Source organism: Bufo gargarizans, chromosome 2 (genome assembly GCF_014858855.1).
Source record: "Bufo gargarizans isolate SCDJY-AF-19 chromosome 2, ASM1485885v1, whole genome shotgun sequence".
Lineage (NCBI taxonomy): Eukaryota > Metazoa > Chordata > Amphibia > Anura > Bufonidae > Bufo > Bufo gargarizans.
Window position 1 is genome coordinate 521,860,964 of NC_058081.1, and position 23,372 is coordinate 521,884,335.

Below are 23,372 nucleotides of genomic sequence, written 5' to 3' on the forward strand. Positions count from 1 at the left end.
GTCCGGTAAAAGAAAAGTATACTTTTTTTTTACAATGATAAAAAAAAGTTTACATTCTTGTATACTATATGGCATGAGTTTGAGGCATCCGTTTAACATATACAATATGTTTTTTGTATACGTTAGACAGGAAAAACGTGATGTGAACCCACCCTATGCCAGTATGAGCTGGTTCTGAGATCTTCCTCCCGTTGCCATGCTGTGGCTGGGGGCAACTGATTGGTGTTTATTGCAACAGCGGGAAGAATTATGCACTTCTATTGGAGGATTGGGCCTGCGCAGGGAAAATGGTTCCTTTATATGTCCAGTGATCGGGGGTATCGGCTGCCAGTCTGAGGAAGACGTCGCCCACACAAACTAATTTTGTTTATTTGTGGGGTAGTGTCACCCTTGTGGACTTGGTTATTGTTGGTTTTAATGTGGTCGAATATTTATTAAATTAATATATTTGATATATACAGCCAGGTCCATAAATATTTGGACATCGACACAATTCTAACATTTTTGGCTCTATACACCACCACAATGGATTTGAAATTAAACAGACAAGATGTGTTTTAACTGTAGACTGTCAGCTTTAATTTGAGGGTATTTACATCCAAATCAGGTGAACGGTGTAGGAATTACAACAGTTTGCATATGTGCCTCTCACTTGTTAAGGGGCCAAAAGTAATGGGACAATTGGCTTCTCAGCTGTTACATGGCCAGGTGTGTTATTCCCTTATTATCCCAATTACAATGAGCAGATAAAAGGTCCAGAATTCATTTCAAGTGTGATGTTTGCATTTGGAATCTGTTGCTGTCAACTCTCAAGATGAGATCCAAAGAGCTGTCACTATCAGTGAAGGAAGCCATCATTAGGCTGAAAAACACAACAAACCCATCAGAGAGATAGCAAAAACATTAGGCGTGGCCAGTGGCGCACCTACAGGGGGGGTCCAGCGGGTCTGGTAGGAGATGAGCGCTCATCTCCATATCCATCTGTATCGACGTCCTTAGGACAGCGATACAGATGCCTGTGCTGCGGCAGGGGAGGGAGAGGTGTGTCCCTCCCCTGTTCTTCTGATAGGCCGCAGGCACTAATGCCTGCAGCCTATCAGAGGCCGGCTCAGGCGGTGCGATGACATCATCATCGCGCCTCCTGAGCCGGGCAGCACAGCAGGGACACAGGCCGGAAGAGGCCTGCTTCACATCGCTGCTGATGGAGGTAAGTATCAGTGTATTTTTTTATTTATTTTTTGGGAGGGGGGGGGAGCTGGCACTATGGGGGCATCTGACAATTCTTACAGCCCCATTTTTTTTGGGGTAGCACTTTTTACTGGCACATTATGGGGGGGGGGGGGCACCATGGGGGAGAGGAGCACTATGGGGGCTCTAAAGGGGCTTTTTTTTTTACACACTACGGGGGGCACTATAGGGGAGAATGGCACTATGGGGCATCTGGTGGCACTATAGGGGCATTATTTGGGGGGCACCATGGGGGAGAGGAGCACTATGGGGGCTCTAAAGGGGCTTTTTTTTTTACACATTATGGGGGGCACTATAGGGGAGAACGGCACTATGGGGCATCTGGTGGCACTATAGGGGCATTATTTGGGGGCACTATGGGGAAGTGGGGGTTCTAAAGGGGCCTTTTTTTCTTATTGGCACATGGGGGGCATTATGGCATCTGGTGGCACTAAGGGGGCATTTTTTACTGGCACATTATGGGAGGCAATATAGGGGAGGGCGGCACTATGGAGGAGTGGAGCACTATTGGGGCATATGGTGGCACTTCGAAGGGGCATTTTTTACTGGCACATTATGGGGCTGCACCATGGGGGAGAGGAGCACTATGGGGGCATCTGGGGGGTCTAAAGGGGCTTTTTTTTTATTGACACATTATAGGGGCACTATAGGGGAGAATGGCACTATGGGGCATCTGGTGGCACTATAGGGGCATTATTTGGGGGCACTATGGGGAAGTAGGGGTTCTAAAGGGGCCTTTTTTTCTTATTGGCACATGGGGCATTATGGCATCTGGTGGCACTAAGGGGACATTTTTTACTGGCACATTATGGGAGGCACTATAGGAGAGGGCGGCACTATGGAGGAGTAGAGCACTATTGGGGCATATGGTGGCACTTTGAAGGGGCATTTTTTACTGGCACATTATGGGGCTGCACCATGGGGGAGAGGAGCACTATGGGGGCATCTGGGGGGTCTAAAGGGGCTTTTTTTTATTGACACATTATGGGGGCACTATAGGGGAAAATGGCACTATGGGGCATCTGGTGACACTATAGGGGCATTATTTGGGGGCACTAAGGGGAAGTGGGGGCTCTAAATGGGCCTTTATTCTTATTGGCACATTATGGGGGCATTATGGCATCTGGTGGCACTAAGGGGGCATTTTTTTACTGGAACATTATGGGAGGCACCATAGGGCAGAGCGGCACTATGGGGCATTATTTGGGGGCACTATGGGGGAGAGGAGCACTATTGGGGCATATGGTGGCACTTAGAAGGGGCATTTTTTACTGGCATATTATGGGGGACACTATGGGGAAGGAGGAGAAGAGCACTATGAGAGCATTTACTGGGGCACTATATAGGGGTATTTTATACTGGCATACATTATGGGGACATTAGCGGGCACTAAGCGGGGGTATTTCATGTACTGGCATATTGTAGGGAGAATTATTAGTACTAGGAGGTATTATGCGGAGCTTTGCTACTACTGGGGGGCTATGAGGAACATGATTACTAGTATGGGCACTATAGGGGCATTATTACTACAGGGGAGCCCTGTTACTTTGGGGGGCACCCTGCTACAATATCAGAGTAGCACAATAATTTTTGGGGGACATTATCTTTATAATATTATTGTCTGGGCGCAGTTATTTTTTAGAGCACTGTGTGCCAATAATTGTTGAAGGGGGCACTATCTGTGTGGTAGTAGTATTTCCAGAGGGACTGTTTCTGCAGTATAGTATTGGGGGTGGCAGGAAAGGGTGTTCAAAAGATGTGAAGATGATGGAAATGTGGAAAACTAATGTCTGTTTGCTAATCTCTGCAGAGATGGGAGATGGCTGAAAAATCATCATGGCGGTCTGGTGTGAATAGAGAAGATAAAGAAAGAGAACGTCTACAACAAAGGTGACATCACTGGATGTAAGAGGTATGTGGTGCTACGTAGGAGAGGAGATGCTCCGGCTCCTCCCCCTGCCATTTGCAGAAGGAGGATTCAGAGCTGGGTGAGGACGGTCAAGGGGGGCAGCAGGCCACGGGCGGGTGGCAGATGGTAGAGGGGAACCACAGGCCTTGAGCAGGATCTGGGGAGGGAGGAGAGCGGAGGAGCTTCCTGGCTGTAGCATGCTGTTTATTGTATGATGTGAAGCAGGCAGTGCAGCCAGGACGGGTCCTCCCCTCTCCGTATGATGTGTAGAGACAGGCCGCAACTATAGAATGTCAGCTGTACAGTGTTTGTTGGGAGTGGCCTATTACATGTAGGAGGGGCTTTTAATAATGGGCGGGGCCAAAAAATGTGGCGCGCGATTGTTCTATTCCTACAGAGCTTTTAGAATCGCCAAGTAAAAGAATCAGCGCAACACACTACACCCCTTCCCTGCATTTTTTAATATAAAGGGGGCTTTGAAAAATTGAATTAGCACAGCACACTACACATGCCACATTTTTTTGCCTTTCGGACCCCCGCTAGACAAAATTCCTGGGTGCTCCCCTGGGCGTGGCCAAAACAACAGTTTGGAACATTCTTAAAAAGAAGGAACACACTGGTGAGCTCAGCAACACCAAAAGACCCGGGAGACCACGGAAAACAACTGTGGTAGATGACCAAAGAATTCTTTCTCTGGTGAAGAAAACACCCTTCACAACAGTTGGTCAGATCAAGAACACTCTCCAGGAGGTAGGTGTATGTGTGTCAAAGTCAACAATCAAGAGAAGACTTCACCAGAGTGAATACAGAGGGTTCACCACAAGATGTAAACCGTTGGTGAGCCTCAAAAACAGGAAGGCCAGATTAGAGTTTGCCAAACAACATCTAAAAAAGCCTTCACAGTTCTGGAACAACATCCTATGGACAGATGAGACCAAGATCAACTTGTACCAGAGTGATGGGAAGAGAAGAGTATGGAGAAGGAAAGGAACTGCTCATGATCCTAAGCATACCACCTCATCAGTAAAGCATGATGGTGGTAGTGTCATGGCGTGGGCATGTATGGCTGCCAATGGAACTGGTTCTCTTGTATTTATTGATGATGTGACTGCTGACAAAAGCAGCAGGGTGAATTCTGAAGTGTTTCGGGCAATATTATCTGCTCACATTCAGCCAAATGCTTCAGAACTTATTAGACAGCGCTTTACAGTGCAGATGGACAATGACCCAAAGCATACTGCAAAAGCAACCAAAGAGTTTTTTAAGGGAAAGAAGTGGAATGTTATGCAATGGCCAAATCAATCACCTGACCTGAATCCGATTGAGCATGCATTTCACTTGCTGAAGACAAAACTGAAGGTAAAATGCCCCAAGAACAAGCAGGAACTGAAGACAGTTGCAGTAGAGGCCTGGCAGAGCATCACCAGGGATGAAACCCAGCATCTGGTGATGTCTATGCGTTCCAGACTTCAGGCTGTAATTGACTGCAAAGGATTTGCAACCAAGTATTAAAAAGTGAAAGTTTGATTTATGATTATTATTCTGTCCCATTACTTTTGGTCGCTTAACAAGTAGGAGGCACATATGCAAACTGTTGTGATTCCTACACCAGTTCACCTGATTTAGATGTAAATACCCTCAAATTAAAGCTGACAGTCTGCAGTTATAGCACATCTTGTTCGTTTCATTTCAAATCCATTGTGGTGGTGTATAGAGCCAAAAATTATAGAATTGTGTCGATGTCCCAATATTAATGGACCTGGCTGTATTTACTGGTGACCCTGAATAAACGTTGCGGCCAATATTTATTCCAGATGGTTGTCTTGTGTCTTTATTTATTATATGGGACTTGTGGTGCCATGTCACGAAGCAGAAGAAACATCATTTGTTTGGGAGAAATCTTGTCCCTGTCATTACTTGTCATTGTGAACAATATAATGAGCCCCCGTGGGTGCTGCATACAGAGCAGCTATCATGTGGATCTGGGGATTAGAAGACATCTTCTCAATAAATAAGCAGGTATTCCCGGATTAGAGACTGGAAAGGCGTCCTAATATGTACACAGGATCTGGACATAAGCACGACATATGGCTGTTCACAGGGGTTCAGGAATCATAGATATGTAGGTTACATGTTTGAGGGGCACAAGTATGACAGGTTGGAAAGTCATTTGGTGATAGGTTACAGTGACATACAGCCACATACTGGGGCACGGGTATGAAGGTTTAGAGGGGTGAGGGATACTGGAGTAGCACAAGCAGATAGGTTATGAAGTATAAAAGGGGCACAGGCAAATAGAATAAAGGGGAAGAGAATGTTAGATTACAGTATATGGGAACAAAAGTATGTAGGAGAGGCACAGGTAGGTTACAGAGGCACAGGTAGGTTACAGAGGTACAGGTAGGTTATAGAGGCACAGGTAGGTTAGAGAGGTACAGGTAGGTTAGATGTGCATGGAAGTATGTGGTGCATAGTTAAATTATGTGTGTTGCCTCACTTCAGCAAATAGCATTGTAGAGAAAGTTTAATACAAGGCACTTACTAATGCATTGTTATTATCCATATTGCCTCCTTTGCTGGCTGGATTCATTTTTCCATTACATTATACTTTATACACATTTTCCATGATTACGACCACCCTGCAATCCATCAGCCAGGGGCGTTGCTAGGTTAAAACATTCGGGGCCTGTGCCCTGATGTTTTGTCCCAGGCCCCAAATGTAATGCCTACCTGTTAGATATAACTGTATCCTCTGGATAGATCATCATCATCTGATCGGCGGGGTCCGACACCCGGGACCCCTGCCGATCAGCTGTTTGAGGAAGCAGCGGCGATGGCAGCAGTGCAGCGGCCTTCTCACTGTTTACCGCTGGACGAGTGACGCCATGACTTGTATCAACTAGCCTGGGCGGGCTAAGTTCCATTCAAGGGAACGGAGCTTAGCTGAGCCCAGGCCAGTGATACTAGTCGTGACGTCACTGGGCATGCGGTAAACAGTGAGAAGGCCGCGGCGCTGCTGGAGCACAGCTGCCTTCTCAAACAGCTGATCGTCAGTTCACCGGACCGAATGGAGAATATGATGAGAGAGAAGATCTACATCAGAGGAGACGTCACCGGGGAGGCCCTGGATGTGAGAGGTACGTGCTGCTGTACAGCAAGTACAGTAAAATATCTTCAGTGTTAGTGTTTGCAGAGGGAGGGGTTGGGGGGGAGGAACGATTGGTGGACTTACAGAATTGGGCAATATTCATTGGGGCTTGGGCCCCGGATCTTTTAAGACCCTAGCAACGCCCCTGCCATCAACGGTGGGTGTGCTTTTTGTGAGAGATAGAACTCCATCTTGTATATCCTATATCTGAACCAGAGTTCAATTAGAGGTTATTAAAATGTTAGACAAATGCTAGTTTCTGCTGTTCTAAGTTTAAGATCCTCTTTCTGCTAAAGGTTTCATTTCTTCTGTCTTTTTGTGGTTTATGTGACGCACGGCGGTTGGGCGTCTACCAATAATTATGGTATAAGACTATCTGCTAATGTTAAAAATAAAGTAGATTACTGATTACAACCATTGCGTGTATCAGCCTTCTCTGTGCACATTACACTGGGGTAATTGCCCTCACACTTTCACATTATAGAAAAAAGCACTAGCCTATGTGACCTCCTGCAGTCCCGGCGACCAGAGAGGCCGCCACTTTTTCCTATAGTGTGCAAGCACGACCACCGCCGATGGATTGCAGGGTGGTCATAACCATGGAAAAGAGCAGTGTATAATATAATGGAAAACTGAATCCAGCCAGCAAAGGAGGCAATATAGACAATCACAATACATTAGTAAGTGCCTTGTATTAACTTTCTCTACATCATAAATGTCACTTGCGGAAGGGGTACAAGTTAGTTAGATGGGTAAAGGAGTACTTTAGAGGGCCACATGTAGTTTATATGGATATAGGAGTACATTAGAGGGTATAGGTAGGTTATATTGGTATAAGAGTACACTAGGGGTGCACAGGTTGGTAAAATGGTTATAGGAGTAAATTTGTTGGCCACAGATAGATTATACAGGTGTAGGAGTACACTAGGGGGCACAGGTTGCTAAGATTGGTAAAAGAGTATATTAGAGGGTCACCGGTAGGTTATATGGGTCTAGGAGAACACTAGAGGGGCACAGGTTGGTAACATGGGTATAGGAGTAAATTAGACGGTCACAGGTAGATTTATATGGGTGTAGGAGTAAGCTGGGGGCACAAGTTGGTAAGATGGGTATAGGAGTACATTAGAGGGACACAGGTAGCTTTGATGGGTATAGGAGTATGCTGGGGAGCAAAGGTTGGTAAAATGGGTATAGGAGTACATTAGAGAGCCACAGGGAGGTTATACAGGTATATGAGTACACTAGGGGGGCACAGGTTTGTAGGATGGGTACAGGATTACATTAGAAGGGCACAGGTTAGATGGGTATAGGACTATGTTGGAGGGCACAGAGGTTAGAAGGCCACAAGTAGGTTATATGACTATAGGAGTATGTTGGCAGGGCACAGCTTCATAGTTTATATAGGTATAGGAATAAGAAAAACACAGGTTGGATATAGGATTACATTAGACGTAAGTTACCGGAGCACAAGTAGATTAGATAGAACCTTGTAGTGTTGTAGTGGCACTGGTAGATAAATAAGAGGGCTATTGGAGTATGCTATCCACACAGAGACACATAGGTTGGATGGGTATAAACCACATTAGAGTGGCACAAATACATGTTAGATGGGTGAAGGTCACAGGACAAAGCAGGGTGAAATGCATGTGGAGGCATCAAGACACATCAAAGTGGGTGAGACCTCTACGGGGTCCTCTAATGACTGCCTCATATTGGGATCTTTTAATTTCTACAGTATTGTTATTCAAATAGGAAGAACAAAGGGTTCAGTACAATGTAATATATACCAATGTCATCTGCGTACAGAATAAAGCCATTATACCACAAGCTGCAGGAGGCTCTATTCATCAGAAGACAATCTTAATTCAAAATAAACATTTTTTTCCTGATTTTATGGGATTCCTTGGCTCCAATACTGACTTGTAGGATGTATATTTAGCTGTGTGAGTATATTGTATGTTTGTGTCTATGGAGTGTGTTGGCTTAGGAGTCCGCTATATTAGTTGAAGGTACATGAAGGAGGGTTATAAAACAGATACCAAAGAGGCATAGGTTTCCAAGTATGTAGGTGTATAGGATACGGTACAATGGGGCACCATTTGTTCACAGTGCATTTTGTGACACAGAATGCGTTTTGTATAGACAAAATTCATTTAGTAGAATTCTATGTCACAACATGACATTCTGTGTCGCCAGTTTAATGGAATTTGTGACAGAATCCTACAAATGGAATTTTGTCCATACAAAATGCCTTTTTTCACGCAGAATACAATTCGTCTCACAAAATGTCATTTTGTCACACAGAATGTTATTTTGAGATATAGAACTACAGAATTCAATTTGTTGCACAGAGAGTTATTTTGTGACAGAATTCTACAAAACGAATTTTGTCTATAAAAATACATTTTGTGTTACAAAGTGCACTGTGAACAAATGGTGGCCCATATGGTACTGGACGGGCAGGTTTAAGGAGCTGGACACTTTGGGTGCAGCTTATTGGGGCACACGTATGTACATCAGAGAGGCATATAGCCCATTTTTGGTTACCGTTATGAAGGTTAGAAATTATTAGGTGCTAGATGGGCTACGGATTGTAGGTTGGATACATGTAGAATTTTCATGACAGGGGTGTAGGGGAGTTGGTGGTACCCATGCAGGAATCCGGGGTACAGATTACTCAAGTTAAGCGGATTTGCATGGTGACACTGTGTTAAGTACAGGATTCGGGACCTCTCTGTGTGTAATGTTAGATTAGAACAACTGTAACCTCTAAATAAAAGATGAAGAGATCAGGACACAGCTAATCCTAGCAGCGCTGTGTGTCAGGGTGAGGCATACGACATGCAGCCCATGACACGCACATCTGACAGACGTATGACATGCCACAGACACATGAAACACAGCGCTGACAGATAAGGAATACACCGCTCTGACAAACACGGAGAACACAGGATGGCCCTGGGCAGATGGGAAATGTGTGCTCGTCCACACATGGGGCACTTCCTTCTAAAGATTCTATATTTGCATTATTCATCGATAATTAAAACCTGACCATAAAACAATATGATGCTCTATACATAGATAACTATAACCCCCAACATGACCTGACCAATGGACATGATTATAATACAATTCTCATATACTCTACACCTAGAGCACTACAACCCTCAACATAAATTGAACTTTGGACCCGACCATAATACCATTCTCACATACTCTACACAGAGAACACCACAAACTCCAAGATGACCTGAACTTGGACATGACATAATACAATTGTCATATACGCTACACCTAGAACACTACAACCCCCAACATGACTTCAACACTGGACCTGACTATAATACTGTTCTCATATATAGAATACCTAGAACACTATAAACTTCAAGATCTGACCTGAACTTGGACATGAACATAAAACAATTCTCATATACTTTACGACTAGAACACTAAAATCCCCATCGTGACCTGAACATGGACATGACCAGGGGCGGACATATCGCCTGGTTCAGCTGCACAGGGGCTCAGAGAGAGAGAGAGAGAGAGAGAGGGCCCTTCCTAGTGCCAGCTGAGGTGTTTTTTTTTATTATTTTTGTCCCTCCCTTCCTCTGCCAGGGTAACCTGGTCACCTTGGGGTGGAGGGGAGGGGGGGGGGGGGCCTGATTAGGACATACTGTGAATCTGCTGCCCGTTCTGCCTATACTCCATAGCTGAAGGACCTGCGATGACATTACACCTAGAGGCTCTGGTTTCTTTGCAACTGCCGCTCTCTGTCTACAGGGTCTGGCATTGAAAATGTCATCACAACTGGCCATGTTAAAGGGAGCCCTGAGGGATAGCTGAAGGCTTAGGAAGCATTTTACCGTCAGCTATCTAAAAAATATGGACTTCAATGGGGGGGGGGGGGGAAGCTGGCATTAAAGTGCCTAGGGCAGCATAAAATCTAAATATGGCCCTGGTTCCACAGCAGCAGCACAATGTAGTGTCAGACATCACACTGCTACTGTGAAGGGGGGACAATATCTGGGCATAACTACTGTGAAGGGGGCACATATCTATATATAATGTAGGAAGGCGCAAGGGGCCATCATTGATGGAAGGTATGTGTCACCGAGATTCCTAGCCTTGGTGAGGTAAGATCCGGTAGTTTTAAGTGTCAGCGGCAGCTAGTGCTGACTGACACTGTTTGTTATTTAGTATGGCTGTAAAGCCAATCCGGGCCGGCTCTTACTGTGAGTAGCCAAAGTGCTGGGCAGGTGGCTTCTCCCCACGCTCCAGGCCGGAACTTTTTGGCCTATAAAAAAACCCAGCCAGCAATCTCGGCTGGGTGTGGTTTATCCTCCATCTGACAGAGAAGCTGGGGAGTCTCTGTGTTTTGGGACCTGTGAAGTTGTGCCGTGCTAAAGGTCTGAGAGCCGCATGCCGGGAAACAGGCCCCTAAAGCCTGCTGTGGACTGCGGGTGGAAAACTGCTAACCAGGTGAAGATTTTGTTCTATGGACATTGCATGCTGTGAACAAACACTAAGACTGTGAACGGTCATTTTTGTTTTTCCTTATATACGGATAGACATTGCATGCTGTGAACAAACACTAAGACTGTGAACGGTCATTTTTGTTTTTCCTTATGTATGAATAAACACTGAACTGTTAAAGTTAAAGACATAGGGCCAGAAAAGTCTCAAATTTCTGTGCAATCGCTAAAACAGCGCAAAAATTTGCAACTTTTTTCTGCTCTGCACTATGCTCGCCAGTTTTCTGAAAGTGGGCGTGTTTTCTTATGTAAATAAATCTCTAGACAGATTTAGGCCTCTTTCACACGGGCGTCATGTTTTTTGCCCGGATAAGAGGCGGGTGCGTTGCGGGAAAATGCACGATTTTTCCGCGCGAGTGCAAAACATTGTCATGCGTTTTGCACTCGCGTGAGAAAAATCGCGCATGTTTGGTACCCGAACTTCTTCACAGAAGTTCGGGCTTGGGATTGATGTTCTGTAGATTGTATTATTTTCCCTTATAACATGGTTATAAGGGAAAATAATAGCATTCTGACTACAGAATGCTTAGTATAATAGTGCTGGAAGGGTTAAAAATAATAAAAAAGTTAACTCACCTTCTCCTCTTGTTCGCGTAGATCCCGGTCTGTTCTTTAGCTGTGGGCTGAATGACCTGTGGTGACGTCAGATCACATGCTCCAATCACATGGTCCATCACCGTGGTGATGGAGCATGTGATCTGACGTCATCAAAGGTCCTTTAGCCCACTGATAAAGAACAGACCGGCATCTACGCTAACAAGAGGAGAAGGTGAGTTAACTTTTTTTTATTATTTTTAACCCTTCCAGCACTATTATACTATGCATTCTGTATTCAGAATGCTATTATTTTCCCTTATAACCATGTTATAAGGGAAAATAATACAGTGAATAGACTGTCACCTAGCAACCATGCGTGAAAATCGCACCGCATCCGCACTTGCTTGCGGATGCATGCGATTTTCACGCAACCCCATTCATTTCTATAGGGCCTGCGTTACGTGAAAAACGCACAAAGAGGAGCATGCTGCGATTTTCACGCAACGCACAAGTGATGCGTGAAAATCACCGCTCGTGTGCACAGCCCCATAGAAATGAATGGGTCAGGATTCAGTGCGGGTGCAGTGCGTTCACCGCACGCATCGCACCCGCACGGAAAACTCGCCCGTGTGAAAGGGGCCTTACTATTGCGACTATTTAAAAAGTCGCAAAAAAATGCGCAATTTCACTCCAGTGAGGACCATGCTTATCTTATGAGACTTTTTATTAGAACATGCGACTTTTTCATAAAGACGTGCGACTTTTGTAAAGCTGCTTACTGACGGATAAACTTCTACCGTCAAACCACATTTATTACAGTCTTAAAGGGCCGATCATAAATCTGACTTGGCTAAAACTGACTTTAGCCATATGTGAAAGTGGAGTCAGCTGTCAGAGTCATGATAAATCTGGCCCTTTGTGATTGTCTCTATACAGCGTCCGCTAGCCTGTCTACCAGAGCAAAAACTCACAATAACTACTGTGAAAGGGGCACACATCTGGACATTACTACTGTGAAGTGGGCACATATCTGGGCATAATTAATGTGAAGGGGGCACATATCTGGACATAACTATTGTGAAGAGGGATAATATCTGGGCATAACTACTGTGAGGGGGCACATATTTGGGCATAACTACTGTGAGGGGGCACATATTTGGGCATAACTACTGTGAAGAGGGCACATATCTGGGCATAACTACTGTGAAGGGGCACATTTTTGGGCATAGCTACTGTGAGGGGGCACATATCTGGGCATAGCTACTGTGAAGGGGCACATATCTGGGCATAACTACTGTGCAGGGGGCACATATCTGGGCATAGCTACTGTGAAAGGGGCACATATCTGGGCATAACTACTGTGAAGGGGGCACATATCTTGGCATAACTGCTGTGAAGTGGGCATCCCTGGGCATAACTACTGTGAAGGGGGGCACATATTTGGGCATAACTACTGTAAAGGGGTCACATATCTGGACATAACTATGGTGAGGGGGCACATATATGGCATATCTACTGTGAAGGGGGCACATATTTGGGCATAACTACTGTGAAGGGGGCACATATCTGGGCATAGCTACTGTGAAGGGTCACATATCTGGCATAGCTACTATGGGGGGGCAGATATGTGGGGCACATATCTGGGCATAGCTACTGTGAAGGAGGCACATATCTGGGCATAACTACTGAGCAGAGGGCACATATCTGGGCATAGATACTGTGAAGGGGCACATATCTGGGCAAAACTGCTGTGAAGGGGGCATCTCTGGGCATAGCCACTGTGAATTGGGCACAGATCTGGGTCTTAACTGCTGTAAAGGGACGCTTATCTGGGCATAAGTGCTGTGAAGGGGGCACATATATTGGCATAAGTGCTGTGAAAGCGGCACATATTTTGGCATAACTGCTGTGAAGTGGGCATCTCTGGGCATAACTACTGTGAAGGGGCACATCTGGGCATAGCTACTGTGAAGGGGGCACAGTGTGGGCATTACAACTATGTGCAAGTACAAGGGGGGAATAATTACTATGTGGGGGCATTAAGGGGACTGGGTGTGTATAGTTATGCTTTGGGCAGAGTTAGGCCTCTTTCAGACGGGCATTGCGGGAAAAGGTGCAGGTGCGTTGCGGGAACATGCGCGAGTGCAAAACATTGTAATGTGTTTTGCACGCGCGTGAGAAAAATCGGCATGTTTGGTACAGAATGCATAGTACAATAGGGCTGGAGAGGTTAAAAAAAATAAAAATAAAATTAAACTCCCCTTAATCCACTTGATCGCGCAGCCCGGCTTCTCTTCTGTCTTCTTTATTGCTGTGTGCAGGAACAGGACCTGTGGTGACGTCACTCCAGCCATCACATGATCCATCACCATGGTAAAAGATCATGTGACGGACCATGTGATGACCGGAGTGACGTCACCACAGGTCCTTTTCCTGCACACAGCAATAAAGAAGACAGAAGCCGGGCTGCGCGATCAAGTGGATTATGGTGAGTTTAATAATTTTTTTTAACCCCTCCAGCGCTATTGTACTATGCATTCTGTATTCAGAATGCTATTATTTTACTTAAAACCATGTTATAAGGGAAAATAATAATGATCGGGTCTCCATCCCGATCGTCTCCTAGCAACCGTGCGTGAAAATCGCACCGCATCCACACTTGCTTGCGATTTTTACGCAACCCCATTCACTTCTATGGGGCCTGCGTTGCGTGAAAAACACAGAATATAGAACATGCTGCGATTTTCACGTAACGCGCGTGAAAATCACCGCTCGTGTGCACAGCCCCATAGAAATGAATGGGTCAGGATTCAGTGCGGGTGCAATGCGTTCAACTCACTCATCGCATCCGCGCAGAATACTCGCCCGTGTGAAAGGGGCCTTAGAGGCGTGACCTAGTATGAAAAATATATATACATATTGTAAACATATTGACCCATATTAACAAGATGTTTTTTATTTGCACGTATATGTTTATATTTGTATGCGTGGTTTGGGTGGGGGGGCCAAGGTACATACCTTGCACAGGGGCCCTCTGCTGTCTGTGTCTGCCCCTGGACATGACCATAATAAAATTCTCATATACTCTACACATAAAACACTACTGCCACCAACATAACCTGAACACTGGAACTGACTATAACACCACTCTCATATACTCAATACCTAGAACACTACAACCTCCAAGATGACCTGAACACTGGTTCTGACTATAATACTGAACACCGGATCTGTCTATAATACTGTTCTTATATATTCAATACCTAGAACACTAAAACCTCCAAGATGACCTGAACTTGGACATGACACAATACAATTCTCATATACACTACACCTAGAACACTACAACCACCAACATGACCTGAACACTGGTTCTGACTATAATACTGAAACACCGGATCTGTCTATAATACTGTTCTTATATATTCAATACCTAGAACACTACAACCTCCAAGATGACCTGAACCAGTACATGACCATCATACAATTCATATATTCTGCACTTACAACACTACAACCCCCCACATGACCTGAGCACTGGCCCTGACCATAATACTGTTCTCAAATACTCAATACACTACAACTCCCAACATGACCTAAACTTCGACATGACCATGATACAATTCTCATATACTCAACACATAGAACACTGCAATCCCCATCATGACCTGAACATGGACAAGACCATAATACAATTCTTATATACTCTACACATAGAACACTACAACTCCCAACATGGCCTGAATCTTTACATGACCATAATACAGTTCTCATATACTCTACACTTAGAACACTACAACCCCCATTATGACCTGAACATGGCCCAACATGACCACAATTGTATTACACTCTAGCTATAGAACATTAAACCTTTTCAACTGACAACCTAATCAGCTGTGTTTCTATTCACTGACAGCAAGTGGTGAAGAACTAAAATACAAAGAATGTTAGAAAACTGTAGAACGTTCCAAATTGGAACTTCCAATACACAGTTATGGGCCATAAATACAACCCTTTATAAATAAATGCCAATAAATGCAATGTCACATGATCTACAAAAAAATGGAGCCAAATAATATAAGCTCTTAATCACTGCACCATCCTCCCATCATAATCTATGAGGTTCTGACATGTGTCCTTCTACAGGTGCCAAGTCCAGTTTATGCCAGTCTGTCATTTCCTGATGTGATCATGTAATGCACTAGCCATTTTGGGAAGACTGTGACCCACCTCTACTGGCCATAGTGGAGAGCGGCTATAAAGAGTCTAACTTTCTCTTTGTGCAGCCATGTATTACAGAGGAACTGTAGATGCCCCAATGACATCTGTCCTGGTTACTGCTGGTCTTGTGCTTATAAACAGCAGCCAATCTCAATGAACAAAGCTTCAGTGTAAAGAATGGGAGGATTGCACCTTGAGCCTATGATGAGATGTCAGACCCCAATCAACCATTCAATTAAGCCAGAGGTCAACCTTTTAGGGAAGCATGTGTGTGCAGATGGGAGGGGTGTCCCTCTCCTGCAATACACGGACATTCTTCATTTCTCCTGTGGGGGCGCTGCAGGGTTATTGAGCACTTGCTGCCAGTGCCTCACAGATTACAGCGTATCACTGGGGCTCTCAGTAGCTTTACTAACATCAATCACACTTTTGAGAACATCAACTCTTAAAGTTTTTTTTTATCACCTCATCATTTATCATTTGTGGAATATTGCTACGATATGCCACAAAGGTCAGACAGGTGCGGGTCCCACCTCTGAGACTCGCTCCTGTCCCCAGAAAGGGTCCCTGGAAGTAAAGGGAGGGCAGCTGCACATGCATGGCCACCCTCCATTCATTGCTACGGGAGTTTCAAAAATCGGCAAACGCTGGCTTGGCTATTTCCGGCAGTCCCATAGCGGTGAATAGAGAGTTGGCCACACTTACATGGGTGCTCTCAATTCACTGCAATGGGACTTCTGAAAATAATCTGGCGTTCTTTGGGGACCGCGCATGCATGGTCCACTCTCCTTCACTTTGAGGGCCCATCCTGGAAATAGGTGCAGGTCCAGGGGCGTGGCTATAGGGAAGCAGTGGAAGCATATGTTTTGGGGCCTGAACTAAGAAGGGACCCATCCAGGAGGAGGACTAAAAGATTTCATTGTCTGGGCCCCTCAACAGTATTACGGTATACAATGACTTGTAGGAAACAGACAGAGCGTCTGCCAGGCCTCCTCGGAAAGACTATATTGGATTGAGGGCTGCACGGGTGGAGGGGGTGGCAAAAAAGTTGCTGAGAGGGGGACCCATTCAAAAATTTGCTGTGGGGTCCAGTCATATGTAGTTACGCAACTGTGCGGGTCTCATCTCTGGTAAACCGTAAAAAGGCGTATGAGTGGTCACTAAGGGGTTAATGGGGGGAATGTATGATGAGGGTAATATTTGAAGTCTGTTTTGCTGCAGTCTGCATTGCATGTTGTTTGTTAAATCTGGCACATCTTTAAACCTAATCCTTTTGTCTAGATATGTTCCGCCAGTTTTTCTACTTTTTGTTCATGGCGATAAATCTGGCGTGAAACGAATTAACATAACTAAGCATGCTACTTTCCAGAACAGTGATTGGTGTAAAAATTTGTTGAAAGGAACCCCAAAAAGATTCATATTTTGCAACTTTTTGGAAGTGCAGGGCTTGATAAATCCCCTTCAATGGAGGTCATTTATCAAAGGCCGTCATTTCAACACTGGTCTTCGATATCCCTGCGTCGCTGGAGGATGCTCTTTATTTAGGACGTCATCATAAATTAAGCGTATCCTCCAGCGATCCATGCACCTAGATCGAAATCTACTCCAACTCATAACTGGAGCAGATTTCAACAATCATTTACGCCAGCAAATTGGTGCAAAGATAGTAAATGTGCTGGGGTTGATGACCCCACCCACACAATGCCCCTGGCCCGCTCCTTTTTCAGAAAGTGGGGAGGGCGGTGTAGAAACTCCACTTGAGCATCATTTTTTTTCAAAGCTAGTTTCTGGCATAATTTTCTGGCGTAAATGACCCCCAACATATTAAAATTTTTAAAGGTAAGGTATTAAAGGGGTTGTATGATGGCATAATGTGGATGACCTATCCTTAGGATAGATAATCAATATCAGAAATCCAGGTGATCAGGTGTTTGACTGGGTCGTAGTACTTACACTGTGCCCTTGTAGGGCCGGTACAATGTCATTACAATACATTCATTGGATGATACTTCAACGCTGCTACAAATAAGACGACATCGGCGATAGGTCATCAATATCAGATCGGCAGGGGTTCCAGGAATCAGTCCCCTGCCGATGGATAGGTCATCAATATTATGCCTTTAAAGGGGTTCTCCGGGAATAAATTAAAATGGTCCCCAGCAACCTCTTCTAGAATGTGAGCGGGACTGGTTGCAACCACTTGCAGAGATGCCTAAGTAAGTGTGTGTGGGGGGGGGGCGAAGCCCGACGACACAGCTCCACAATAGATGGCAATGATGTGATCCTGTCTATGATATGTCATCATGGCTGAGTAGCCTGACAGGCAAACTCATCAATACGTAAGTGGCAGAGCATAGTATGGAGTGAGGGCATGCCCCCTCGCCCTCCTAGGCAGCTCTGCAAGTGGTGGCAACTAGTTCTGCTTATATTGTAGGACAGATTGCTGGCGGCCATTTAACATTCTTTCCTTTAAGTTCTACTTCAGTCAGCTCGCTAAGCCCCACTCTCAGCTTAGCAGTGCAGTTTGGGCACTTCTGCTACAGCTCTACCTCTGCCAAGGGTCCATCTTCTCCCTGTACTCAGCCTTCTGCACAGACGCTATGTCCACTCCTTTAGTTGTGGCCAGAAGGGGGCCTCCTGATTTCTGGGGTCCTAAGCATTGCTTGGTTTGTGTGGTGGTCAAGTCAGCCTCTGTGTGGCCCATGGTCGAAGGGGGGTCAGCAGTGAAATGCTTGCCCTCCCTGTCACGAGACTTGCATAGCAACTGTCATAGCTGTCACTAGTTAGAGATCATTGCATAGAGATTTCTAGTCTCACTGAGTTCAATGCTAGCTGTATACACATTTGTAATTAGCTCCCCCTAGTGGCGGCTGCTGGCAGCTGGAATTATATAATTCATTTAAGTAGCTCTAAATAGCGTTTTTGGCCACGACACCGGATGCGTGATGGAAGATTACACTTTCACTATGCTACATTGAAGCATAGTTAAAGTGAATGGAGTCATGTTGCTGCAACTGTGACAATACAGTTGCAAAAAATTCAGCGAGTCGCAACGCGCTTCCGTTCATTTTCACTATGCTGCAATAAAAAGGGCCATCCACGGCTGTGCAACGTATGGCGGCCAAGAACGTCATGTAGACCTGCTCTATACAAGCTTATCATAAAATGACAGCTCAGACTTACTGATCTGCTAACAGAATTGTGAATATTCATTTCCCTCAGCTTTTAATGCCCAGTGGTGCACATGAAAGTGCATCTGTCAGCAGACTTGTACCTGTGACACTGACTGACCTGTCACATGTGCACTTGGCAGCTGAAGACATCTGTGTTGTTCCCATGGTCATATGTGACCACATTGCTGAGAAAATGATGTTTTAATATATGCAAATGAGCCTCTAGGAGCAACAGGGGTGTTGCCATTACACCTAGAGGCTCAGCTCTCTCTGCAACTGCCGCATCCTCTGCATTTTGATTGACAGGACAGGTCAGCCAAGCTACAAATCTGCTGACAGATGCCCTTTAAATTTTGCAAAGGGCACTGTTATAAAATACTTAGTATTAATATTAATTTGAACAGTTATATCCATCCTCAACAATGTATGAGGTAGACAGTCTGGACTCCATATTACCTGCACTGATACACTGTAACAAACTATCAGAGACATCTGAGCGGCTGATGGGTTTGGCTCACAGAAGTTTGCCTAGACTGGATACAGTTGTAATAAAGCCTCCCGCTTGGGAGAAATATTAGGTCTGCACTGTTTTTCAGCCTATGGATGTAAACAAGAATTTTCCCATCCAAACTGGAGATCCCCTTTAAGAGCAGAGGCAGCTGATAAACCCCACAGAGCATACAGAGATCAGCGGGTGCAGTGGTCAGTGAGACAGATGCCATGTGGAGCTGGTAATATCCTCACCCTCACATCGCACATCATGAAAATGAAGCCGCAGATTATCCCGGCCACTCACTGCGACATCTGCACAGCTGACACAGCTTATCCACACGCAGGGATTACTGTATGAGCCCTCTGTCCTCGAAAGAGAGGCAGATCCCAAAATTTGGCAAGAAACCATCACAGAATCCTGGATGGAACACATCACTACTTAGAAGAACAGACTGCGCCTGGTGGAGCTATAAGGGGGCAGGGGAACCATTCTCATCGGGTGCCAAGGGCCCCTCTACCACATAGTGCCACACAGAGCACACAGGAGTTGGGACCCAGGGACTGAGATTATATTGGGGTCTGCAAGCTTAAGTGCTCAGTGGACCCAGATGCCACCATATTGCCAGGGCAATCACCTACTGTATATGGAGCTTCATGAGATTATAATGCATTTCTCCTGTCTGACAGTTGCACCTCCCCCACCCCATCATTGGCCCCCCGATGCAATTGCACCCTCTGTACCCGGTCATTTTTTTCCCACTTTTCTTCATATTAATAAAACTTTAACTGTTTTTACATTTTCATTCCTATATAGGAGCCTATTAGGACTTAAGATGCCCATAAACCTTGTTCCACCGACAGCTATTTCTCCCAACCCTCCAGACACATAGACCAGGGGTCGTCAACCCTCTGCACTCCAGCTGCTGTGAAACTACAACTCCCAGCATGCACACTGTTCTTGTAACTCCCATAGAAGTGAAAGGACGATTCTAGGAGTTGTAGTTTCAGAACATCTGGCGTGCCAGAGGTTGCTGATCCCTGACTTAGGCACTCGTTTTAGCTGAGCATGTATGTATTTTCACTGGAAAGAAAACCACAGCCAGACACCGCTTACATTCAGGCAGAGAAAAAGGATTGGGCATTAAAAGTCAAACTGCCCGATCCTTCTCTTTTCTGACTTCATCTGTCGGAGGAGCTCCGCGTACACATTAGGCCTCATGCACACAACCATATGTATTTTTTGCAGTCCGCAAAACACGGTTGATGTCTGTGTTGTATCTGTTCTCCCGTTGACTTGAATGGGTCCGTGGACCACCAAAATCAAGACATGTTCTACCTTTTGTGGAACGGACATATGGATGCGGAAAGCACACACAGATGATCCTATAATGCTAACCATGGACCCATTGAAGTCAATGGGTATGCAAAAAAATGGATGCAACACAGACACCATCCATATTTTGCAAATTCGCGTTTTGCAGGCCGCAAAATACATATGGTTGTCTGCATGAGGCCTTAGACCGTCAGATGGTTCCTCAAGAAACTGCAGGCTCAGCTGACAGATGCCTACCTTGACTTACAAGAAGGGGAATCTTATCAGGTCCTGGGCTGCTTCCATGATCTACCACCAATCACCACTACAAGATGGATGATCGCAGAGCTCTGGGTGTTCTCCGATTCCAGCAGTCATGGTGGAAGCAGGGCTGTGTACTACAGCCACATTCCTGACGCTGATCTTACTGATACCCTAGTAATACCGACCATATTGTCACATTGAAAATGCACGACGTGGGTGAGGAAGAGGTTACAATAATAATAATCCATAGATGTTAAAGGGACTGTCCTATTTAGTCTCTGCCGGGAAATATTTCTAGTTTGCATTGCTTTCAAGTGCTCTGGGTACAGCCTGCAGTGTAAAGAACAGAGGTCTTAATTCTGGCTACATTAAGTGTCAGATACAGAGCCATAATAAGCATGGACTGACAATACAACAGAACGATCGATGCTTGTTTAAAGAGCCCTTACACTATCCAATTTAAACTGTCTGGGGGATGAATGATAGTTACTACGCTTGTTCTTCCCCATACTCTTTACATTAAAGACCCAATGAGCTGCCAAACAAGCATTTTCTCATTCATATCATTGGCTCATGTATATACTCACTATATCTCCTCTAGTCTATACTATATATAATAGCCAGTTACATAAGATTATATTTGGCCAGTCGTAGATGACCCTGCCCATCATGTGCCCTGAGGGGAGTTCATGGCCTACTTTGGGCAGTTGCAAGCGTTCCAGTGGCATTACCTTTTCGGCTGTCATACATCATTTCCCCCCACTGAGGCACTGCAGCAGTCAGGTGTCCACAATGTGCCACGAAGCCCTCTTCTTATAAGCAGACATGTTTTTTTTCATACATAAAATAAACCTAATTAACGGCCTTAGAGACACATGGCTCTAGCCATAACTATAAGAACCAATATGAAAACCTCCATGCTTTACACTGCAGCCCGTATCCAGAGAACTGGAAAATCTAGCAAAAGAGCAATGATACTTCTAAAAGAAATAGAGATGAATCTAAAGGATGTTATAAGTGGGGGGAAGAGGGTCCACAGGTATTAAAGGTGCAGTAGAATTCCAGCAAACACCATGCCCCTCCGTTACCCCTTCAGTTTTAAGGTTATTAGTCAGGTGGGGTTTGGGGACAATATAATTTTCCGACCTGTTTCAAAACTGCGTCAGGAAATGAAGAAGAACGTGTGTTAGGTGTTCCTGACATTTTGAAGCTGAGGAGGTAGATGCCACCTTGCCTTGGCATAGAGGGGCCACATCCGCATGGAGGTGGTAGTCTCTCCTGTGCTTACTCACTTATTCACTATTTACCTGGGGACGCTTGCACTAGTGAACACGTCCTTGTGTGTGTGTGCTTGACTGAGATTTAACTGTGCGCTCTGTGGGGTAAAGGATCATTTCTATGTATACTGTGTATGCGGGCAGATGTAGCAGAGCTGATTTGGTCATTTGTGATCTTGCGTGATGATACCTCCTGGGGAAAAAGATAACCTACAAAAATCCAGAAGCGTTGTGCCCAATGATAACCAAATAATAAATTCAGCTCTGCTACATCTGACTAGTATCTGTGAAAGACTATGCTCTACAACTGATAAATTCAGCTTTGCTACTTAACTAGGCTAGCTATGTTTGTCAGTGCTCAGTGCTGCTACTTCAGATAAACTCGGCACTGCTACATCTAATAAACTAAACACTGCGATTCATCTGTACTGTATTGTCAGTATATAAATAATGGATGGTCAATAAATTGGGGGTAAGGGACTCCTCTCGGAGACACTCCAGTGCCGCCAAGGTGAGTGCCCAGTCCATGCAGCGCCAAAAGTATAGGAAGGTAAATGTACTCACACACTGAAATGATAGATGAAGCAGCGCCAACCGCTGGGTCTTTCCAGGAAGTTATAGATATCAGCCCTGCATGCTGGTGCGGGTCAGGTAGTGTCGGTAGAAGCACTTGCGGGAGTATTCTGCATGGATGTCCTTGGCACCCCCAGTCTGGTTGCTCACCTGAAACGTGGGGTCTTGAGCAGAGCAGGGGGTCCCAGAGCCATTGTTTAATGGGGGGTCTGAGCTGAGGGCCACAGATGAGTAATGCATGGGGTCCGGAGCAGGGGGGGCTGAGTAGCGGCTGTAGAGGGGGAGCCCCCTGCACTCCCCCGAATTGCACGACATGCCGCAGACTGCTAGTGATCAATATTTTACATCCTCAGTGCCGGTGTTAGATTGCAAGCTCCCGTGGGACCTGATCCCTCTTATCAGTGTACTGCTCAGAGTCACCGCAGACAGGATCACAGCTGTGTCACCCGGTGTCACCTGCCGTCAACCGCTGTCAGTCATGGCTGTGGAACAAGGAGAACAACAGAAGGTCAAGGAACGTGTCAGCACAGCGCTCGGTCACAATCCTGCGCAAATCCAACTTCATAGAATGAAACTTTCTGAAACAAATAGACTTTGTATTTCACTTCTTCACCATTTCCAAGATAACTGCTTGTTGTCAGTGAACTGGAACACTCAACCTGTTCTCACAGCTGAGGGTTTGTTGC

The 23,372-nt window shown here is 45.3% G+C and overlaps 1 protein-coding gene across 1 annotated transcript in view; it reads right to left on the minus strand.

Annotated features, from left to right (window-relative positions):
• LOC122926587 (potassium voltage-gated channel subfamily KQT member 1-like) overlaps positions 1 to 23,001 on the minus strand; it is a 100,067-nt gene extending 77,066 nt beyond the window's left edge. The window contains 2 exon segments of the mRNA XM_044278004.1: positions 22,678 to 22,739; positions 22,741 to 23,001. Coding sequence (XP_044133939.1) covers positions 22,678 to 22,739; positions 22,741 to 23,001 — 323 coding nt within the window.
• Between the last annotated feature and the right edge of the window lie 371 nt (positions 23,002 to 23,372).